This window comes from Penaeus monodon, chromosome 11, assembly GCF_015228065.2.
Source record: "Penaeus monodon isolate SGIC_2016 chromosome 11, NSTDA_Pmon_1, whole genome shotgun sequence".
In the NCBI taxonomy this organism is placed as follows: Eukaryota; Metazoa; Arthropoda; class Malacostraca; order Decapoda; family Penaeidae; genus Penaeus; species Penaeus monodon.
This window is the reverse complement of record NC_051396.1, coordinates 17,520,196-17,543,205: the sequence shown is the minus strand read 5'-3', so window position 1 is coordinate 17,543,205 and position 23,010 is coordinate 17,520,196. Positions and strand designations below refer to the sequence as shown.

General features: G+C 36.7%; 1 protein-coding gene across 1 annotated transcript; it reads left to right on the top strand.

The window, feature by feature from the left end:
- Positions 1–736: 736 nt before the first annotated feature.
- On the top strand, positions 737–19,790 carry LOC119578783 (electron transfer flavoprotein-ubiquinone oxidoreductase, mitochondrial-like). Its single transcript, XM_037926406.1, has 11 exons — positions 737–839; positions 5,167–5,280; positions 5,972–6,124; positions 7,156–7,314; positions 8,806–9,002; positions 13,558–13,775; positions 14,632–14,802; positions 15,983–16,191; positions 16,322–16,504; positions 18,198–18,419; positions 18,690–19,790. Exons 1-11 carry the CDS (start codon positions 803–805, stop codon positions 18,851–18,853), a joined length of 1,827 nt encoding a protein of 608 aa, XP_037782334.1. The 5' UTR covers positions 737–802; the 3' UTR covers positions 18,854–19,790.
- Positions 19,791–23,010: the final 3,220 nt, after the last annotated feature.

Sequence of the window (23,010 nt, the reverse complement as noted above, 5' to 3'; positions counted from 1 at the left end):
AAGATGATAATAACGTATGTATGTAGATACACACGGAGTTTTCTGTTTTGTTTTTGTGTACCCTTGTTGATAATGCGCAATACACCCGCTAGTTACATTTCAGGGCATCATGTTACAGAATTTTTCCATGTGCATATTTTATAAAATATTTTATACTATGTATAAACTGAACTTATTTTCTTCATATCCAAAAAAGTACAGTTTCTGCAGGATAAGGATAGAAATCTGTTGCGAAAGATATTACGCACTTCTGTCATCTTCGGCAACAACTGCACATTATCATACGTGGATGTACACAGATTGTAAATTGACCATTGGTGATTTTACAGTCAAAACAAATGATATTTGGTGAATTTAGATGACATAACTCGAAAAGAAATTCAGGGCATTGAACCTGCTACACACACTATAGCATAATTGGTAATTCAGAAAACCTTCTGTCACACGCGCATAATGAAGAACATCAAAGTTAAAGCTAGCTCTATCTTATGAAATATATATAACGTGCATTCGAATTTTGCGTAACTTGCGGTGCTCCCATCTCTGCCGTAGACACATATGTAACTCTTAGAGACATGTTAGCATGTATTGGGGCCTTTTTTAACAGCGTCATCTTCTATCATTAACATGTGCTAAAAAGGCAAGTACATCTGAGATCAACGATTAGAAAAAAATGCACGAAATAATGCATCATATAGGTGGAGTTAGGTAAATAAAAGTATAAGATTAATTAACAGTTGACAACATGGCTAAAGAAACAGCTGAATGTCTAGGCATCAGCTGAAATCGGGGACAGACGACCATGGCTTTCGTAGGAAGGAGGTGCTCGCTGCTTGCGGGTGAGCTTATTCACACTATTTATCGTGAAACCTAATCGGGGAGAGCTTTAAACATGAAAGGAAACTCAATTGCAGTGCGATCTCTCTATATGTGTAAAGTAATGGGGGTCATTGATATGTTATCAAAAGTGCCTTTACCTCACGGACACCTCGAAGGTTTTCAAGTTACAAAACCAGTTATCCTTGTTAAATAATGTTATTTTGGCTCAGATTTTAGTTTTGCGCTGTCAGGGCAGACGGCAGTGTGCCATGATACGCCAGAACCATTCAAATACCTTTGTGGTAACAGTATATATGAACTAATAATAGATAGTAAATAAATGAAAGTTTTAAAAAGTTGTAGTTATACAACTTATTCATCTAAGTTAGTGATGGTTGTATTATCGAAGCCTAAGTCAACTCAGTGCTCCCGAGTGTCAGCTCTGTCTTGCCATGCATACCGAGGTGAAGGCAGTTTCCCAGGCGGCGTTAGGGGCAGGTCAAGCCAGCATTCCTTTGGGCACACTCAGTCACGGCAACTTGGATTATTGAATAGGTTTTGTGCTAAGTTTCTGGAATAGTGTCGCATAACTGATCGGGACGATTTTGGTATCGATGGATTCCTCACACCCTTTAATACACATGTATGTAAGAATAATTCTATATGACCCCCAAACCCTTGATTGCAGGAGAGGGCATGAAATATACCGATGAAATTGCGGAATAAAAGAATTATAATATACACTGAATCAGTCACTATATTGTCTTTTACAGGGGGCTGTGACCCCCCTCCTAGGGACTTCCATTCCCTAACCCCCTTTTCAGGAAAGCAAAAAATCCTTTGCATATTCACGGCAGTGTAGAGTATATAACTGACGGGGAGTGCCTGATGCTGAGTCTGTCTGACGCTCCATCCTTCTGTGAATAAGTTGATTATTTTTGTTTTCCTGGGCAGAGGTTGAGGACTGGCAGCCCCCAGGAGAGGGGACACATTCTCTGCACTAGACAATACAGTGACTGATTCTATGTGTATTATTCATATTTTACTCAGCAATTTCCCTGGTACCTTTCATGTTCTCCCCTGATATTGGAGCCAAGCATGTGGGGGTTTGGGGGGGGGCATTCTGTGGCATAATTCAATATATTTGGATAGTAGAGAGTGAGAGGAATCCATTAATACCAAAATTGTTGCAATCTGTTATGCGACACTATTCCACAAAATTACTGCATCTGTAATGTAAAGATTTAATAGGAAAAGGTAGATATTCCTACAGTGCAGGGGTTTCCAATATGGGGGCCAAGCCCCCAGGAGAGAAATGGGATATTATCTGTGGAACCATGGAGCATTATGAAAAATTTTGATGTTAAATTAAACTGAAATTCTTCTCACCTACAGTCCTACACATAATTATCTCTCACATATCAGTAGATTGGAATCTTTCCATAAAGTGCTCTTGTCCTATAGCTATTAACACTATTCATAACAAGAGACAACTGAATCTGGAAAGATGACATTCACTGAACGGGGCCATGGAGATTACTATATATTGGTCGGAGGCCACAGAATGAAAAAGGCTGGGAACCACTGATGTAGTGGCTGCATTTGGATCGGTAAATCTATGGATACTGTTATAAGAAATAATCAGGGCAGTTTAAAAATTACATCAGAAATAAAGAATATTGGGACTTTAGTATCAGAGAGGTGTGATCACTTTATTAAGTTGCCGAGGAAAAATAGTGAGGTGTGTGTGTGTGTGTGTGTGTGTGTGTGTGTGTGTGTGTGTGTGTGTGTGTGTGTGTGTGTGTGTGTGTGTGTGTGTGTGTGTGTGTGTGTGTGTGTGTGTGTGTTTATTTGCTTGCTTGCTTGCTTGCTTGCTTGCTTGCTTGCTTGTATGACCATTGCTGTAGTTTATAAGTATCTTAGCATGGGCTCTGTTTCTGGATTGACATAGATCATGGAAAAGTACATTCATATAGTCTCATTCCCCAGTATCAGTACAGTAAAGCTGATTCAGTTATGTATGTATTGATCATTACTTAATTAGCAGTGGCTTGTCTTGGTGCTTGGTGGTGTCAAAAAAAAATTAGGGATATGGGAACATGCAAACCTTTATCCAAGGTCTGTGCAATGAAGAAATCTTTGCAATGTGCATTGAAGAAATCTTTGCAATGTGCATTGAAGAAATCCTTGCAATGTGCAATGAATAACAGCTGAAGATCCCAGAAAGTAATTATTAAACAACTAAGGCAAGATATTACTGCTTGTGATATTGTACAACTCTTTCCTGTCCCAATTCTTCCCATTGTGACAGGGAAAGGGGGAGCTTACTTACAACTGAACCAGCAAATAAAGAGATAAAAAGAATAAAAAAAGCAAAACAAATATTTATGAATATCATTTGAATAAATAGCTCATGGAGGCTTTGCACATGGGGTGGGAAGTTATAACCTTATTTGGAAAGAATTAGTGAAGTGAAAAAAAAAAATATATATATTCACTTGCAGTCACCTCCTCCTCTGTATACTTTTTTCTATTGTTTTATACCCTTATAAAGATACATGATCCCTTGTAGAATTGTCACAGCTTATAAACAGATTTCCTCAGTCATCCCACTGAAATTTCCTTTCCACTTGCAGAAAACAAACTCAGTGCCACACCCATGGTCACTTAACCCATTGGCACTGGGACATACTCTCCACTTTTTTTCTTTTTTTTTCCCCCACACAATTCCAAAGGTGCTTAGTCTCAAAGTAGTCATTTACTAGGCTTTCCAGACCTCACCTGCTTATCTTATTTTTGTATTTTTGTGAAAAAAAAAGTTTTCTTATGTTATTTTTGTAACTATTATCATTATTAAAGTCATTATTTTTTTACCGTTATTGTCTTTATAGCATCAGCAGTAATGAGAGTAATCAAAATAATGATCATGAAAGCCAGATAATTGATCCCTTCGGTAATGAAAGTGGTAATTCTTTACAGCTCTGCCCCCCCCCCCCCCATTGTCTTCACCTCAGTATGCACGGCAAGATAGGCTTTGAGCAGCACTTTCCACAATCTTTTTTCTTTATTTGTGGCATTATTGTTTAAGAGTGCAAATTATTTCTTGTACCAACAACTGCAACTTTTTGTCCTTTACAAGACTATTATCTTCAATTTACCCTAGCTTAGTGCATCCATACCATAAAAATTAACTATGAAAGCTTCTTTAGTCAAGTAACAAAGCAAAACCACAGTGGAAGGTACACATTGTATTTAAGCACTCTGGTGTCAGCATGTTAAGTGATGCAATGACTGTAAAATTATGGCACACCAGCAAAATCCTCCTCCTTGGCAAGATAGAGCTTGTAGACCTCCTTGGTATTTCAGTGTCATACAAGAACCAGTCCTATTGCTTTTGCCGGAATATATATGGTGGATGTTTGTTTCCCTATTCTGAAGTGTCAAAGGATACTTGTGCAAGTCAAAGCTGGTGTAACTATATGCTTTAGCTCACTAAAGGCTTCTTTGTTGTTATATGTGATAATGTGATGGCTTTACATAAATGAAATTCTTATATGCTTAAAAAAAGAAAAGTCCATAAATATACTTCATATATTTATACTTGAGAAAAATAAATGAATTAATTTAGACACTGAAATTTTACTAAAGATGTCCAAATCAGTGCATATGTTGAGCAATTGAAAGAGCATTGCAAAATCTATAAATAGACATGTAATTTATAATTGCATTCACAAATTTAAAATGTTCCTTCCGTGAACACAGGTGTGATTGGCACATAACAGCTTTTTGATGTTGTAAATGTTGTTTACTTGTATAGTTTGGTTACTGGAGAGAATAGTAGTTACATAGCTTTACAAAATTAAAAGTAAGATGGGAGGTGAGTAGTGACTGGGAAGATTAATTGTCATTTGTCTGTTATCAGGTATTCTTTCCACTTTCCAGAAAGTTGAGATAAGATATGAGAATTGCTTTTATCTTGAATTTGTTTCTTTTTCTTGTGACTTTCTTGATTTCTTGTTTATATGTCATACCACTGTGACAGTAAAACTGTTAATAAAACCTTTTAAGATTTTTTTATGTTTGGACTTTTGATATCTTGATTTCTATATTTCTTTCAAAATGTATGTAATTATTAGATGATATATTTTTAACTCAAATGTTAATAGCAAATTGTTTCATAGAAGTAGGTATAAAATACCCTTCTCAAAACATGAGACAGTGGAGTGTGAGGTAAAGTTTGTTATTCCTAGGTATACAGGGGAGAATTTTTAGAATAGTTATTTCTACATTGAATGAACAGAGAAATTCAGATTTTCTTTGAACCCTTAATCTGTTTTTTTGTTGCAGCTCGAACTTTGCGCAATGCCGCAAGGATACAGCGCTTGTACTCTGACAGTGCACCACAACGCATAACAACACATTACTCTGTGGTACCAAGAGAAGGAGATGAAAGATGGGCAGGTAAGTGTTTCAGGCCTTAATTCATGTTGGTGTTTTCATTATTGTATGTTTCTAGAGTTAAGAACTTCTTATGAAGAGCACTGCACAGTCAGACTATATGACATACATCAGTGTACATCAGTATCAAAATCAGTATCAGCCCATATGTATATCAGTATATCAGTCAATTATGTTATGAAATACTTGTTATGACATTCCTTTTTGCCTGATTTTTATGCTATATTGTTGCTCTCACTTGATGTCCTACAAAAAGTTTTGGAAATAGAATGAAAATTGGATGGAAGTATTTGGAGTTACTATAGTGGCTCTGTGAATTATATATATATATATATATATATATATATATATATATATATATATATATATGTATATATATATATATATATATATGTATATATATATATATATATATATATATATATATATATATATATATATATATATATATATATATATATATATACACATAGAGAGAGAGAAAGAGAGAGAGAGAATCCTTTTTTTCTCTTTTTCTTTTTTCTTTTTCTTTATTTGACATATCCTAGAAGCCATTTGCCTATTCTCCATTTTGCTATGTTACTAATTTCCCATACTATTATTGTAAGCCTGAAAAGGTACCACTAATATGCAAAAATGATCTGTATCACTTTGACAATCAGTACTACAAGTATTATTCGTTCATCCCCAAAAGAGGTGGACATGGAGAGATACGCAGACGAAGCAGACGTTGTCATTGTGGGCGGAGGACCTGCCGGACTGTCTGCTTCCATCCGCCTCATGCAGTTGGCCCAGGAACACGAGAAGGAAATCCGGGTCATGGTTGTGGAGAAGGCGGCCGATATCGGTGAGAATTTCCTTTCGTGTGTCCCCGATGTATTGTTGTTTTTACTGGTTTTCTACGGTTTTGTTTATTTTTTTAGTATTTAACTATAAGTGTTTATTTTTGTTTATCTCTTTGTTGGTATATTTACATGATGTGCTTGTGGTTGGACAATAGTTAGTTTGTGGAAGTTTGCTGTTTTGAGTTTTTTTAGGTTTGTTAGTCATGAGAATGAATGGCTTTCACAAGTAATTTTAGTGCAATAATAATGTAATGGTTGGGGTCATTATTTTGATGGTGTATTTGCATTTTGCTGTAGGTTGTAGTGGTGATAATGACGTTAAATATTAAAGTAATAGGTTTAACTTAAATTTGCTTAAAATCATTAGTATTTTTAACAATTAATTAAGGTTATTGTTAACCCAATTAGCGTGGGTGGCAAGATTACAATGCCATGCCCACTGTCATAGAAGTTTATATATTGTCTCTACATATAAATGGATCTACAATTGCTTAGCCACCAAGGAGTCAGCTATTAGTCTTATCTATTTCACTTGTTTACCCCTTTCCATGATTTTTTGAAAGCTTCATTTCTATTATTTTATTGTCTTTGATGTTATTAATATTTTAATAACAATTTGATAATCATAATATTAACAAGAATGACAACAATGCCGATATTAAAAGTATCGCAAAGAAAAACACATGTTCCGACAAATTCAAGAAATGGGGAAGTCAGGCAAAGTCACTAGGGCCAACTGAGCACACGCAGAGCCATCTGTATGTATCAAAGCTCACTAAAATCTGAAAGGGACAGTACATAAACATGCAGACATTGGGCTAAAGTGGAAGATAAGTCTTGATAACTTTTCAGTATTCTTTTCACTTCAATATTTGTGCTTATTATTGAGATTTTTTTTTTTTTCATTCTTTTTATTTTTCATTTATACCAAAATTAAAGATTTAAGAATTTAAAATAGTATCTAACAGTTTATTATTGATTGTTGCATTTATCCTCATTGACATCACATTTAAAAGATCTTCAAAATCCCCAGGTGCACACACACTCTCAGGTGCATGCCTGGAACCTCATGCCTTGAAGGAGCTGATACCTGACTACATGGACAGAGGAGCTCCTCTAAACACACCTGTCAAGGAGGACAAGTTCGCGTTCCTGACTGAGAAGGGAAGGATCAACATACCCATTTTGCCAGGTGCGAGAGATTTTCATTTTGTAGTCCATATTTTTTAGCAGTTTTGATATTGATAAGTTGGTCCATGTTGATGTTATAGTTATTTTTTTTAATGGTGAAATTTCTATATTATTAACGATGATGATCATATTGATGATGGTAATAGTGATAGTAATAATAGTATTGATAATGGTAATGATAATAGTAATGATTATTATGATACCAATGTTGACAATGACAATGACAATGGTAATTTAGATAATGCTAGTGGTGATAATATTTGGATCTAGAACTGCTAATCCTTCAGTTGGTAGTCCATTGGCTGCAAAACAGTTTCACCAAGCAAAGTTCGATAGCTGGCATTTTAAGAACTCGCTTTTCACACACCAGAAAATGTATATTGCATTATCATATACCAAATACATAATGATAGTAGAATGCAGACACATGATAATAATGTATTTGAAGAGTAGGTTTGGCTGGATAAAATATGTCATGCAGTACCATGGAGGGAAAGTTTCAGGAATCCGAGTGTAATATTGGCTCTTTAGGAGGAGGACCTACAAGGGGAATGGGAGTAAGGGGGTAATATCTTGGATGTGGCTGAAGGAGACTTGCCAGACAGGGCTAGGTACATCAGTGAACACTGCGTAAGTCTAACTGATAATGAAGTAGTCACTGGAAAGAAAATCCACCACTTTTTGACAGGCCTTGCATGATTTTTATAAGTACTTGCTTGTTATGTTAAGCAGTACACCATGATTGTGGTTAATAGGGCTTAACAATGATGATAGTTATAGTGATAATGATAAATATTGATCATAATAATTGATAGTAATTGATAATATTTATAATAATGATAATAATAATAATAATATTGATAATAATGATGAAGATGAATATGATAGTAATAAGGATAATGACAACATAATATTAATAATGATAATGGTAATAATAGTAATAATGAATGTAATGATAGTAGTAATCATATTAGTAATTGTAATTAATGATAATAATAATAATGGTGATGATAATAGTGATAATAGTATAATAATGATAATATTGATAACAGTAATAACATCAATAAAGCTAACAATAATAATGAAAATTATAGTAACAATGATAATAATGGTAATGATAATTTAATGACCATGATAGTAATAATGGTGATGGTAATAATCATAATGATGATAATGATAATGATAATAATAATGTTAATGTTAATGATTATAATGATAAAGAATACAATTCTTATTCTTGATATAAGTATAATTGTTATTAGGATTAGTATAATAATGAGATGTCTCAGTTTTGTTATAATTAATATTATTATGGGGATTCAATTTTAGTATCTTAACCATTATTATCATTGTTATTGTACTAAATTTTGCAGTTGTTACTGTTTTTTGTTTTTAATTTTTTTTATACTGTTATTTTTATTGATATGGTTTTTATTGTTTTAGTTTTAATTTTTTAATTTTTTTTATTTATCAACTATATATTTTTTTATAGGTATGCCAATGCATAACCATGGAAACTACATAGTTCGACTGGGCCACTTTGTGCGATGGCTTGGGGAGCAGGCGGAAGAACTGGGTGTTGAGATCTACCCAGGGACGCCTGCATCCGAGATCTTGTACAACGAAGATGGGTCGGTGGCAGGAGTGGCCACCAGCGACGTGGGAATTGCTAAAGATGGATCTCCAAAGGTCTGTAAATAATGCACTGTTTGATTTTCAAGGCTTTTTCATGGTGTGCATGAAGATATTTGTAACTAGTTTTTATATAAGATAGATTTTATTTAATGCTTATTTGTTGCAGCCCCCACCCAACCTCATCCCTGGGTTCAACCAATTTTTCATGCCCTTACTCCTTATGGGTAGACCATTTTTTACCCCCAATATTTCAGGCTCATGGTCAATAATGACGATTTTGTACCTTTATTAGCAGTACTGAGGCTTACTCATTCATCAGCTAGCCTGTCTGTTATTAACTTCTCTGGTTTCCTGATACCTGACTCTCCTGTGATCAACCACAACATTGCTGCCATACCCTCCTCCTTGTCAGCTTGACCTATCCTGAATGATTGGTCTATGTCATAACTCGCAGCCTCCATATATCCTTTTCTCTCTCCCAATATCCTCCACTTCATCTCCTATTTTCTGCCTTCTCCCTTATTACTATTTTGCAATTGTATTATTCTCCCCACAATACTAGTACATTCCACACCACTCCGTTCCTCCCATCCTCATCCCTTCACTATTCCCATCTCTACAAACCTTTGGAGAATCTTTTTATCCCAGCCAAATGGGATAGATTACAATACCCTACTCTTCCAACAATGTCTCAAAAAAACAAGTAGGTAAAGTTTGTTCACACCTTGTCACAGTGTCATCTGAGTCCCAAACTAATGCACTATCTACAGTGGTTGACCTCACTTGAAAACCTACTACTGCCCAGCCTCACTCTTCCTTTAATACTTGTATTGGAACTAGTTTCCATCTCCCCAGCTGACTGCCCTGTCTACAACAAGGATTGGTCAGACTGTGAAAACGACCTACATATCTGCCTAGTTGACTATGATGCAGTAGCAGTACAGTTTTACACTATTCCTCCCAGAGGCCACTGTAAGTCCTATACTAATATTGCCAAGATTAGCTTCTGTAGATATAACCTCTTCCATGAAGTTTCTACTGATGTAGTGTCCTGCCCTGTCTGGCCTTATTGACCCCTTCCCCATCAGTGTTGGAAGTGTTTGCATTTTGGCCACCCTGCTTAAGCACTGTCACTTCACAGTTGAGATAGTTCTCAAATTAAATTAAAATTTAACTTAAGTCTATCATGTGGAAGCACATCAGCAAGATTTTTCTCTTGCTCTCTAATCCAGTGCTGTCCTTCACTCCATTAGTCTCCTCTCTTCAAAATTGGTGTCTACATATTCCCCATTATTTCCTACCCCTACTCCAACACCTTTCCACCTCTAGCCTCTTCTCTCCCTGGCAAATTCTTTTACCATTCTAATTTCAGATACACCAGTCTTCAACCACTTCCCTCATGTCTGCACTTCCTCCTCCTTGCTTTACTTACAGTACCAGACAATCTAAATTAGGGCTGTCAAACTCATTTACCCAAGGATGCCATATTTTACCTGAGTATGTAGTATATGGGCCAGATAATAATGAGTCAACACAACAAAAATGGCCATAAAAATGTAGGAGGCTATTTCACTCATTACAAAATTACAATTACAGAAAAAGGAGTATAAAAATAAAGGACTGGCTTAATTAATTGTGTAAAGCAGCTGACTGTAAGACTGAAATAGCAAATGTGCCACGGAACTGCATGTTTGACACCCCAGATCTAAGTGTTCCACCCCTTCTCCTACCACATCCTCTTCCAATTAACTTCTTGACCCCATCCCAACGGGTCATGTGTACACACATCATAACAACTTGCTTGGTCTGTGGCATACAACTGTATGTGCAGTGATGCACCAGAGCGCATGGAGTGGGAAGTTCCGCTGCATGTAGTGGACTCCCGCACCCAGCATCTGGACCTTGCTAGAAATCACTAGAGTTTATGACGCTGAGAGTTTTGATACCCGGCCCCATTGGGTTAAATAGGATGCAAGAGAATGTTCCCCTCTATCATCTACCCTCCAATTCCTCTACTCTCATGCCCCATATATTTAAAGTGATTGCTGACATCCATCCTCATTCTCCTCATATTCCCCCTGCAGCTCTTCCTCCCAACACACTCTATCCCTCCCTCTATACCTGCACCAACCCGTTCTTCCCACATTATGCTGTCCCTGTGGCAAGTTCTTCGATGTCATTTCTGCAAAACTCTCCTCCCTCTTTATATTACCCTGATCCCTCCATTCTTGACTATGGCTGTCATATCTATTCTCCTGCTTCTGCCTCCCCTTTTTCACACTGATACAATCTGCCACTGTGGTCTTTGCTTAGCCCTAGTCACCTTCCAATCTTCTCCACTTAAGAGCCTGTATATTGAATCAGGCCATCCCTTTCTTGATGTCTTACCTTTCCTTTCTCTCATAGCCATGCACAATTCCACCAGTTTTCTCTCTCCAAACTAACTGTCCCTCAATCCTCTTACCTTTTCGTCCTCCCTGTTTTTACTCCTTTCTTTGTTTGCATGTATGCCTCTTTCCCATTCACCTTTTCTTTATCTCTGATCTCTTCCTTTTTCTGCCCATTCATACCCTCCTTTTGTTATAACTTCTTCCTGTACTTGTTTCTCTGTTTTCCCTGATCCAGGCAAATTCTGTTTTATGCAGATGACTCTAAATCTCTCTCTGGTTCTGGTTTTGCTGCAGCCTTCTCATTCTACACATTTAACTTTCCCCATTTGCTATACAATGCTTGTCTTCCTTCCTTTCCCTATCCTTCACTATTTTTACTGATTCCCTGTAACCCACTATTTCTCATACAGTCCTTATCAGTAATGATACCGAAGCATGCTCTCACTTTGTCTACATTCCATCAACCCAGCTTTTCACTTATTCCAGCTACCAATTATTAATGTTACTTTAAGAATTTCCTCTTTGCCAACTGGTCAGGTCTTATCACCAATAAATTACAAACTATAAAACTTTCCTTCTCCCCTTGGTCAGTTCAATTCCATTAGAACAGAGGCAATGAAACTGCATAGGCTCATTTGCATATTGGCCACACTTGCCTTATGCATTCCTATCTCATGTCATGTTCCTCAGGTAATGCTTCTCTTTCAGTCCCACACATTTTGTTTTCCTGTTCCTGCTTAACTGCAGCCCAGAGCTCTGCCTTTATTCACATATTCCCTCTTCCCTGGTCCCTTCCCTTCCCTTCCCTCTTCCTCACAGAATCCCCCACTTTTTCCTTTAACAATTTGTTCTCCTTCCTCAGTGCATAAATTCCATTTATCAATTGCCCTTCATCCTTAAACCCCCTTTCCCCCTTTTACTAATCCTTGCCTTAGGCAAGGACTAATTAGAACACAGGTTGTTTTAATGATTTACTAATTTTTACTCTTTTTGCCAAAATGTACCATACTTCTGTATGACCCTTGATGTCTTGCATCATTATTTGTTGTATTATTTGTTGCACTAATAAAGATCATATTTTATCCTCTGTAATGCCAAGATCATGTAGCCAGATTTTGTTTAATAATAAAGCATCCAAATAAATCTAAATCTTCAGTGTCATTAGAGGTTCCTTCATTGTAATGCTGTGTAAGCTATAGGTGCTCTAGAACATGTCCACCCTCACCATGACATTCATGGTTGCCATTCGTCATCAGTGGCTAAGCTTAGAAACTCTTTTCAAGTTTTCAAATGATAAACCTTATGATTATATAATTGTAGGCCAAGTTTGTTGACTTTATTTTGATTTTCCTTCTGTAAGATTATGATTTTTTGATTAATTACAGCAACACTCTCTCTTTCTCTCTCTCTCTTTCTTTCTCTCTTTTTCTCTCTCTCTCCCTCTCTCCCTCTCCCTTTCTCTCTCCCTCTCTCCATTTTTCTCTCCCTCCCCCTCCCCTTTCCTCCCTCCCTCCCTCCCTCCCTCCTTCCCTCCCTCCCCCTCCTTCCCTCCCTCCCTCCCTCCCTCCCTCTCTCTCTCTCTCTCCCCTCTCCCTCTCCTCCTCTCCCTCTCCCTCTCCCTCTCCCTCTCCCTCTCCCTCTCCCTCTCCCTCTCCCTCTCCTCTCCCTCCTCTCCTCCCTCCCTCCCTCCCTCTGTCTCTTTCTCTTTCTCTCTCTTTCTCTTTCTCTTTCTTTCTCTCTCTTTCTCTTTCTTTTTCTCTTTTTTTCTCTCTTTCTCTCTCTCTCTTTTTTTCTCTCTGCCAGGAGGAGTGAGGGCCATTTATTATTACTGCTTACATATTTTGCATGTTTGTGAATAACTCTGCAAAATTTTGTGTTAATAATTATCTGGTTCCATGCTTTTCCCTTAGCTAGGATATTTTAGAGATTATTTAGTTTCAACCACAATTATTTGCCATTATTTTTATAATCATCATTATTGTGTGTATTAGTATAAGTTATTGTGTCTATATGTATCGTAATTATGATTATCATTGCTTGCTTTTTTTTCCAAGTAATAAGTAAGAAGGACTAGAATTGGTTTCCATTCAGTAATGATAGGAAAATTTGTATTTAGCGACACATTTGATATAATTCTTATTTAAATTTCAGTAGCTAGTTATCATTAGATGATTATATTGGCAATAGACTTTTTCAAATTTATTATTTTCTTCTTTTAGGATTCCTTTGCACGAGGAATGGAACTGCGTGCAAAGTGTACAGTCTTTGCAGAAGGTTGCCATGGACATCTAGCCAAACAGTTGTACACAAAGTTCAACCTCCGTGAGAACTGCGAACCCCAAACATATGGCATTGGTCTGAAAGAGTTATGGGAGGTTAAGCCTGAGAACCACCACCCAGGAAGGATTGAGCACACTGTTGGATGGCCTCTTGATAAGTGAGTTTTCTTCCCCTCCTCTCTTTTATCTTTCTTTTTTCTCCATTTATTTTCCTTTTTGTTGTCCTCTGCTAAATTGAATTTTACTTCTTTTGGGCTTTTTGCATGTGTTACTTCTCTATATTTTGTGCCTTTTATTTTTTTCTTACTTATACATTTAGACATTTTTTTCCCTCCCTCCCTTCCTTCCTTCATTGCTACATAGGACTTTTTGCCCTAGGATATAAGGAATTCATGTAGACTTCTGTAAAGACAGAATATGGCCTGGCAGAATTGTGTAAAACTACTATATTGCTTTTATAGAATATATTTGTAAAGCTTAAGAAGAGAAGACAGATAAATTTCATGTACTTGAGACTTCAATAGGTTGTGTAGAAGGGTTATCAGGGAGTAGTGAGTGGGTATTAGTAATAAACCTCAGTAAGCCTATAGCAGTCATGGGAAGTGTAGTCTTGTGGAACCAAAGGATGTATTGAGGTGTATCATATAGAAAATAGAATTCTGATTTCTTAAACAATAGACAATCCAGTTATTTAGTATTATGCTTAATGCTACTCCACCTTAGGATAATATTCACTCATTTTGAGATTCTGATGCATGGATGATTAAGATGTCTTTGGACAAGATAGTCAAATATTGGCTGTTTTTTCACCATCAGACATGATAGAAAAAAAGTGCTGGGAATAAGTGGGAAGAATCTTTTTTTTCCCCAATTGATAAAGAGAGACATTTCTTGTATATGTATCCATAAGAGTGTACATGTATATTTGCAGGCATGCACTTGTGTGGCCTTACATTTACTTATACATATATGATTAGAATTACATGGTTATTTTATTTGTCATCATATTTTCAGAAATACCTACGGTGGCTCCTTTCTCTACCATCTTGATGAAGAACAGCCACTAGTGTCTCTTGGCTTTGTCATTGGTCTTGATTATACCAATCCCTACCTGAGCCCCTTCCGTGAATTCCAGAAATTTAAGCATCATCCATCTTTGGAGAAGACTCTTCGTGGTGGAAGCAGGTAAATGTTGTCATTTTTGTTTTTGGAGGCATTGTTATTTGATATTATTACTAGCAAAACCTGTGGAAACTCCCCCCCCCACACACACACACTAAATTGAGCTCCTCATGCTCCCTCTCCTCCCCCCTTTCCTATCCTTCATCTCTTACCTCTCCCTTTTCCTCGCCTGCTCTGCCCCTCCCCACTTCCTGCCTCTTCCTCTGTAAACTCCCCACCTTCATTCTTTCCCCATCCCCCCTTTTATTTTTGTTTGAGCCCCATTTCCCTTCCCCCTCCCTTTCCCCATACTCATCCCTTCTTTTCTCTTTAAGTCCCCTCCAATTCTCCACCTTTTCCCTTTCCCCATCTCTCTTTTCTGTTTAAGGCTCTTTTCCCTTCCCTTTTTTTCCCTTTTCCCCCTTTCTTCTTTAAGTTTCCTTTCTTCTTCCTCTTCCATTTACCTTCCCCTCCTGCCTTCCTTCTTAACCTTACCCCTCGAATTGTTATTTAAATAATAAATGTCCTTAACATGATGATGTGATTACAGTGCGATGTACTTGCCTTGAATAGGAAGACTAATGACAACAATAATTTCAGTGATAATTATGATGATAACAAAATATAACATAAGGATAATGATATGGAATTTGAATAAGATTCTAATGGACTCTTAGTATGCATGCATGCTTGTTATTCTGTGACATTTGTGTTGCCAATTATCACCCCATCATTCATAAAAAAGAAGTGACATCAACTCTGCAATCAGATGGAAAATTATTTCAGACATAATGTGCAAGTGTAACATGTGATCATATGGATGACTGAAATACAAGCTAAATTATTATGATTATATATTATTCCCTGTTTTTATGCCCATTAACTAATCTCCTGAGCTATCAGTGGATAAAACAAACAATTGTATTTACCATTGCACACTGAAAAAGTGGAAGAATTTCCTAATAAAATCTATGATTTGATTAATGTTTCTTCTCTTGATGGTGAACTTTGAAGTAAGCATTGAATGCGCAAATTTATACTTATCAGATTTTTCACCAGATCAAAATCAAGAGATCAACAAGGAGTGTTTTTTTCTCTCTCTCTCTCTCTTCTCTCTCTCTCTCTCTCTCTCTCTCTCTCTCTCTCTCTCTCTCTCTTTCCAACTGTGATCAGGTGGTTGACTTTTTTTTTCATTCCCTCATAGGATCTCATATGGTGCTCGAGCTTTGAACGAAGGAGGCCTCCAGTGCATTCCAAAACTGACATTCCCTGGAGGATGCTTGGTAGGATGTTCGCCAGGGTTCATGAATGTGCCAAAGATCAAGGGCACGCACAATGCCATGAAGAGTGCGATGGTTGCTGCAGAGAGTATTTTTGAGTGTTTGCAAGATGAGAAAAATGCTGAGGCTATAGGTAAGGTTTCATTGCATGCATTCAGTGAATTATGTTCATTAGTTTATATAATAGTGTTGAAGACCTTATGATTTGATTTTTAAAAATATTAAGATCATAAAAACTCACACTGAACTAAAACCCTTGACAGCGATAAATCCTGAGAGTTATGAGGCGAACATTAGGAACTCGTGGGTGTGGAAAGAGTTACACTCAGTGCGGAATGTGAGGCCTTCTTTCCACACTCCTTTGGGGCTGTATGGTGGCCTCCTCTACACAGGTGTCTTCTATATCCTTGGTCGTGGAAAGGAACCTTGGACCCTCAAGCATGGAGGTTCGTATATGGGATAGTTTGTTTGGAGGAGAAGTAGAAGTTTTTCTAGAAAATGAAGTGTATAATGCTATTTATATATGTAATTTTACTTATATCAGGTATAGTACTTTTATTGTCACTAACTCTTACCATAGAATATTTCGACCTTCAGAATGATAATTGTGGGAATGATTTGATTTTAGTGTTATAGTAAGTAGATTTTTATTTTTTTCCTTCACAAAGTTTAGAATATTGTGAAATAATAAATTCATTCACATAAATCTCAGTAATTACAGAACAAGAAAACTAAGTCCAGTATAATATAATTTCCTAACTTTGATTTAGTGTCATATTTTTCCATGTGCCTAAAAATTTGTGTGTTTGTCATTTTCCTTTTTGAATTTTCACTTATGAAATTGCATTTAGTGTCCCTTTTTTTTTTTTTTTTTTAATGGAATATATGAAGAAAAGTATGCAATATGTATGAAAAGAGTTTGCTGTTTATTTTTATTTAATACCTGAATTTTAATATCAGTGCTAGGAATTAACCTATAAAACTGCATGAAAATTTTACATATTCTGTTGCTTTCAGAAACCTTTTGAACTCTTAATGTGGATGTTACTTACATTGTTACTGATTTTATTCATTCATTGTGAATAAAACCAAATTAAACTATCCAGTATAGTCAGTGGAGTTTGTGGTAATGTCTGTGTATGTAACTTCTATGTAAAAACTGTTTTTCATGCTTGCTGTAAATTTTGTATACCAGTATATCACAGAGTAACATGACAAGAAAGCCGCTCCTTAACCCTTTCCCAACGGGTAGTATTCATAGTGGCCCGGGCCCCGCTGCCGGGGGCTTATATCGTCACCCTAGCATGCACGACCACTCATGCCAAATACCAGCATCCCTTGCCGTTTCTTCGTAATACTACGAGCATATGTTGCATTTTCGTCACCCTAGCATGTGCGACTACTCATGCCAAATACCAGCATCCCTTGTCGTTTCTTCGTAATACTACAAGCATTTGTTGTATTTTCAGTTATCATTATTTTCTAAAGTCTCTATTTGCCATATTTCCTGTTAAATCAAGACTGAAGGATATTTTGTTGTTATATAGACTCCATAGTTGATCATTATTTGCTCTATGGTCTGAATAAAATACACAGTGTGTGTGGTATCATGGAGTTGAAATGGTAGGTTTGTTGTAGTTTTTTTTTATAGTAAAAATGAGTGTTAAAAACGACTTAATTACATTTTCAGTGGCAGAAAAATAATATTTTGCCGTGATTGTAACAAAAAAAAAAACTCATGGCATGTACTTACATGCCCCCGGCAGATAGTCCAGCCATGCCATGGCATATACGTACATGCCACCCATCTGCAAGGGGTTAATTCAGTATTCCAGCCATTTAGTCTCCCTTGCCAAAGACATCTACGTGTTCTGTTATATGTGTTTGCAAAGAATATTTTTGGACTTACTATAATTACTCAGTATTTTGTAGTCACAACAAGCAATTCAGGTAAAATGTGTGAAATGTACTGTTTTTTTGAGGTGTGTTTGATTGAATAATATAATGTACATTACATTTTTTCAGAAAGGCCTCATTTTATGATTAAAGTCAGACAGATACACTTCACTATTTTGTTCTTCACCCGAGAGCAAAATATTAACTAATCTAATCTTCATATTCACCTTTTCATCATTGCAGTTCGGGATTCAGAGAGACTGAACCCAGCAGCAGAATCTAAGCCGATTGATTACCCTAAGCCAGATGGTGAAATTAGCTTTGATTTGTTGAGTTCTGTTGCACTGACTGGCACTAACCATGAGAACGATCAGCCTCCGCATCTTACACTGAAGAATGATGATATTCCAGTAGAGAGAAACTATGGCATTTATGAAGGTCCTGAGGGACGTTTCTGTCCTGCAGGTTAGTTCCAGTAGTTTGACAGTATTTTCTGATTTACTTGTTCTGAAACATATGAATTGGGAAATGCATACCTAGTGTATCAGTTTTCACTGAGCGAGCATGGAAATGCATTCTCACCCTATATATATCAAATATATTACAAGCTACTTTTGGTGAAATTCCAGTGCTTGTACATTGATATCAACAAATATGATAAGATATCAAATTATTATCTCATGATTAATGTTGAATATAATAATACTTATATTTTCAATTCAATCTCTTCCCTAGGTGTCTATGAGTATGTACCTGTAGAAGTTGGCGAAGGTGTTAGACTTCAGATCAATGCCCAGAATTGTATTCACTGCAAAACTTGTGATATCAAGTGCCCCTCCCAGAACATCAACTGGGTTGTGCCAGAAGCAGGAGGTGGACCAGCTTATGATGGCATGTAGATAGGACGACCAGTTAGAATGTATATTTTAAAGTGATGCGGTGACGAATGTACAAAGTCAGATTGTTTTTGCTTTATCTCAGGTAGTATTTCCAACTAACTACCTTTGTGTATATTGTCTACTTCATGATTGTAGAATAACCAGTATCCAGTGAAATGCATTATCATGAATTGTTGATTTTGTATATGAAGACCTTACAACATGTTATCTTTGTCCCTTGAAAACCTTAAAAACTTTTGTGGATACAGATGACTACAGTGAGCAAGGTGGTACACAGGTTTCCTTTATTCTCAAATTCAGAAAAAGTAAGACATAAAACATAAAAACACAAAAAAATAATAATTGCTTTAAACATTAATGTACCTGGCTTTCGAGTTTCTTTTTGATAACTCTTATTGGGAGCTATAAATAATAAAATATTTGTTTTATATGCCTTGGTCTCAGCAACCATTGGATTACCTGCTTTGAACTTTGGAGATGTTTTTGGCACAACCTTTGTTTTGTTGCATTTGTCAATGTTTTAAAGTATTTAAAATTAACCCAGAGAATAGAAAAATATCATAATGTGAAATCTGTAATTAAAAAGAATGTGAAGAAATTATATAGATTAAAGTATTTGACATGACTAAAGAATTTACTTTCACAAAAAGATACAACTTTTATATGTGACATTACTTGAAATTAAATAGTTATAGACCTTGCATTTGATTTAAAGGGAAGTCAATTGTGAGTCATCACTGATTGTGAATATTTTAATACAAAGAATGTTACCAGTAAATAAAACAGACATATTTATATTTTTATGTAGAGGCGCCATTAGATGAAGAGTTGTATTTATGCAACACAACAATGCAATAGGAATAAGGTACATTACTGTATATAATATAATTTTTTTCTAATAGTATGGTATTTAGTTAATAAAGTTTGTAGACCATAAGGATTTATTCATGAACCAATTTTGTGTGATATTGACTACTGGATTAATACTATTTTCTATTCTATATAATCACACCTGGCAGTTCTACACCAAAATAAAATGATAAAGAAACAGAAAAGAAGGAATTTTATGTGGTTCAGCTTCGAAAATTTTCTTTCTTGATTGAACTTTTTACTATGCTTAGCACCTTTTGATAAATATACATAATATTAGTAACATAACTCATTTATTTTGCAAGTAATAATAAAGTACGAGTAAAGAATGCTCAGAGAGGAATACATGTTTTACATGTATTAAGCTTTTAACCTTTAGATATGTAACCTTTTATTGAGAAGCAAAATAAGCAACAAACTAATGTCGCAAAACAAGGAGTCGCTAGACAGTCAGCAGTCAAATGGTGCGGTTCGGTCTGCTGGCTTGATAATACTGTGATTTTTTCCACTCGAGGTATTCTGTATGTATATTTTTTTTCTCTCTTTGTAGTGGGTTTAACATAACTAAGAATTTAACTGAAATTAAGAACTTGAGATTAAGAATGTTAAAATGAAGTGGTGATACTCATTTTACACCCCCCCCCGCCCCAGTCCCATGCCCGTTGTTGTCACGGGGAGGGGGGGTGGGCTTAGGAGATGGAGACTGAGGCTCTATACTGGGGATCTCCCCTACCTTGGCTCGACCAATTTTGCATGGTCTTTTCTCCTTCTCCTTGCCTTTTCCTTTTCTCCAACCCCTATTTCTGTCCACTTCCTAACTGTGACAGCCGTCTTGAAAGGATAAAAGGAATCCCTTCAGGCCATGAAGGGTAAACCATTTATCTTCCCCACATACAGGTATACTTCACTTTTTTCATACCTGGTAATGATATTGAGGCTTGCCACTTTGTCAACTAGTCCCAATAAATTTGATCACAACTCAGAATACTTCTTACCCCTCCTTGATACCTGCTGTCCGCAAAGTCCATTTAAAAGCACCCAGGTCATTACCCAACCTATTCCTTCCTCTCTCCCAGCATCCTCAACATCCAACTCATCCTCCAGTCTTGTTCATTTTCAACCACCTCCTCCATAATTACTACTCTGCATCCTTACTGCCCATCTCCCAGCAGCACTAACTCGCTGGTCGAGAGTCCTGCCCTGTCCGACCATATCGACCCCTCCCCCGTCATTTTCAATGCCAATGGCATATTGGCCACCCTGCCTTTTGTGGTGGGTCCCATAATGTAGTTGCTTTCCTACCTATAAGTTCTAGCCTGCGGTAGCATTCGGCGGCCTCAAACATGGCCTCACTTTTCGCGAGGCCAGGCAGGAAGCACGCCGACAAGTTTTTTTTTCCTCGTACTTCCTACACCAGTACTGTCCTTCGTTCTGCCAAGATGTTTATGCATCTCCCCCCAGTATCTCTTCCTCCTACTCCTTGCCTTCTCACTTCTACCTCATACTTGTTCAGTCAAATTCTTTTGCAATTCCAAATCCAGACACTCCAATCTCTACCACTTTCCTCCTCGCTCTACCCATCGCATCAGACAGACAAAACGTTCCACCCCATCTTCTATCGCATCCTCTCTTACACCTACCTCTTCTGCCTCTCAAGCGTTTGTCTCCTCCTCTTCTCCTCACAAGAAAACCTTTGTTTCTCAGACCTCCCCAACCAACCCCCTCTAAGAAACTCTTGAGGACATTCAAACCCTTCTAATCATGACCAACCCAAAGTGATTGCTTCATAATTACTCTTCTACATTGAAATATTTGTGGTTTCTGTACTCACAGACCTGTATCTTCTGTTTGCCTTGATCGCCCTTAACCTCCCCTTTCCACTTTTATTAATCCTTGCCTTACCCCATTTACTCACCCTCTTTACCCTTTTCAATATCATACAGTAGTAAAATGCTGTACGACTTTTAACGTGTAGCACATCAAATCATTACCACATTAACCACCCTTTTTACCCTTTTCATTACTATTTCATGTAGTGATACTGGAACTCTGATCTCAAACACAGTGATTTGGTTCTTAACCATTAACCATTTTACACCCCCTGCGATTATGATTTTCCAGTCCTGTTTATGGAAACGGTATTGGCCAGCAAATTCAACAAGACTCGTGCTTTCTCCGAGTAACCTTTATTACTAGCTAGTTTTAGCCCAGTAACTGTATTCAGTTAAGTGTGATCAAAACCAATGATGGAAGAAAACTTGTTACTAAATATTTTCCGTTTTGGATTCAAATACTCTTAACCCTGTAAAGTAAAGCAACGTCGAGTGAGATCCGAGTAGAATAAAGGTACATTTGAAAAGGCACATCCTTGAAGGAATATTCTCATATGACTTAAAGGGGAGGGATTAGGATAAGGAGAAATGGAAAGGGTCAGCAACGAAATCAACATAACAAATACTGTACAACCTCTACTGGGGACCGTCGAGTAATACGGGGGTAGTTTCCACACCCTCTGCAGCCATCTTCAAGGGCAAGGCGTATACTTCATTTAGATGAAAATACTTTCCATGGTTGTTTCTTGTAAAACTGGACTGTAACAGGCACGGCTATTATAAAACTGGGTTGTAACAGTAAGTTCTTATGGATGAAACATGTGACGTGTAAATAAGACATAACTGTGTGACAAGTGGAAGACCCACCACAGGCAGATCGTGTCATTATCACAAGGCTTTCAATATTACCATTCAGAGGAACGAATATTAATATTTGAAAATATCTTGAGGTTAGTGGCAAGAAAAGTCGTTACCAAAGGGGGGGGGGGTAAAGGGGGGAAGCCATCCCGGGACCCAACGCAAAATTTACTGCCTCTCCAGATTATTTTTTTGGGGGATCAAGACAATCGACTAAACTTACAAAACACTAATTTCTCTAGCCTACCAGTAATCAGAATATCAACATTACCTATTTATTTTTATGGGATCAGGACCAGTAACTCATTGCTTGTTTTTTATTTATTTATTTATTTATTTTTTTTTAATTATCATTATTATTTTTTTTTTTTTTTGTAATTTATAGCGTAGAAGTCGCCATCTGAAAGTGGATCCATGGAGTCATTTTTTAGAAATCAGTTATTCATGTTACTGGAATTAACATAATAATAATAATGTGAATTTCAATTTGAAATTAGTAAACTCCACGTCAAAAATCAATAAGCTCCTACAAAGAACAAGCGAAAATATTTAAGTAATTATATAAAACCCGCACTCGTGAATTACCCGGTTACGACT

What these genes read in the sequence shown, in the direction of transcription:
- LOC119578783 (XM_037926406.1), top strand. Translation starts at nt 803, where the DNA reads ATGGCTTTCGTAGGAAGGAGGTGCTCGCTGCTTGCGG. An exon ending in GAGGTGCTCGCTGCTTGCGG is followed by an intron (nt 840 to 5,166) that starts GTGAGCTTATTC and finishes TTTTTGTTGCAG; the next exon opens with CTCGAACTTTGCGCAATGCC. An exon ending in CAACATACCCATTTTGCCAG is followed by an intron (nt 7,315 to 8,805) that starts GTGCGAGAGATT and finishes ATTTTTTTATAG; the next exon opens with GTATGCCAATGCATAACCAT.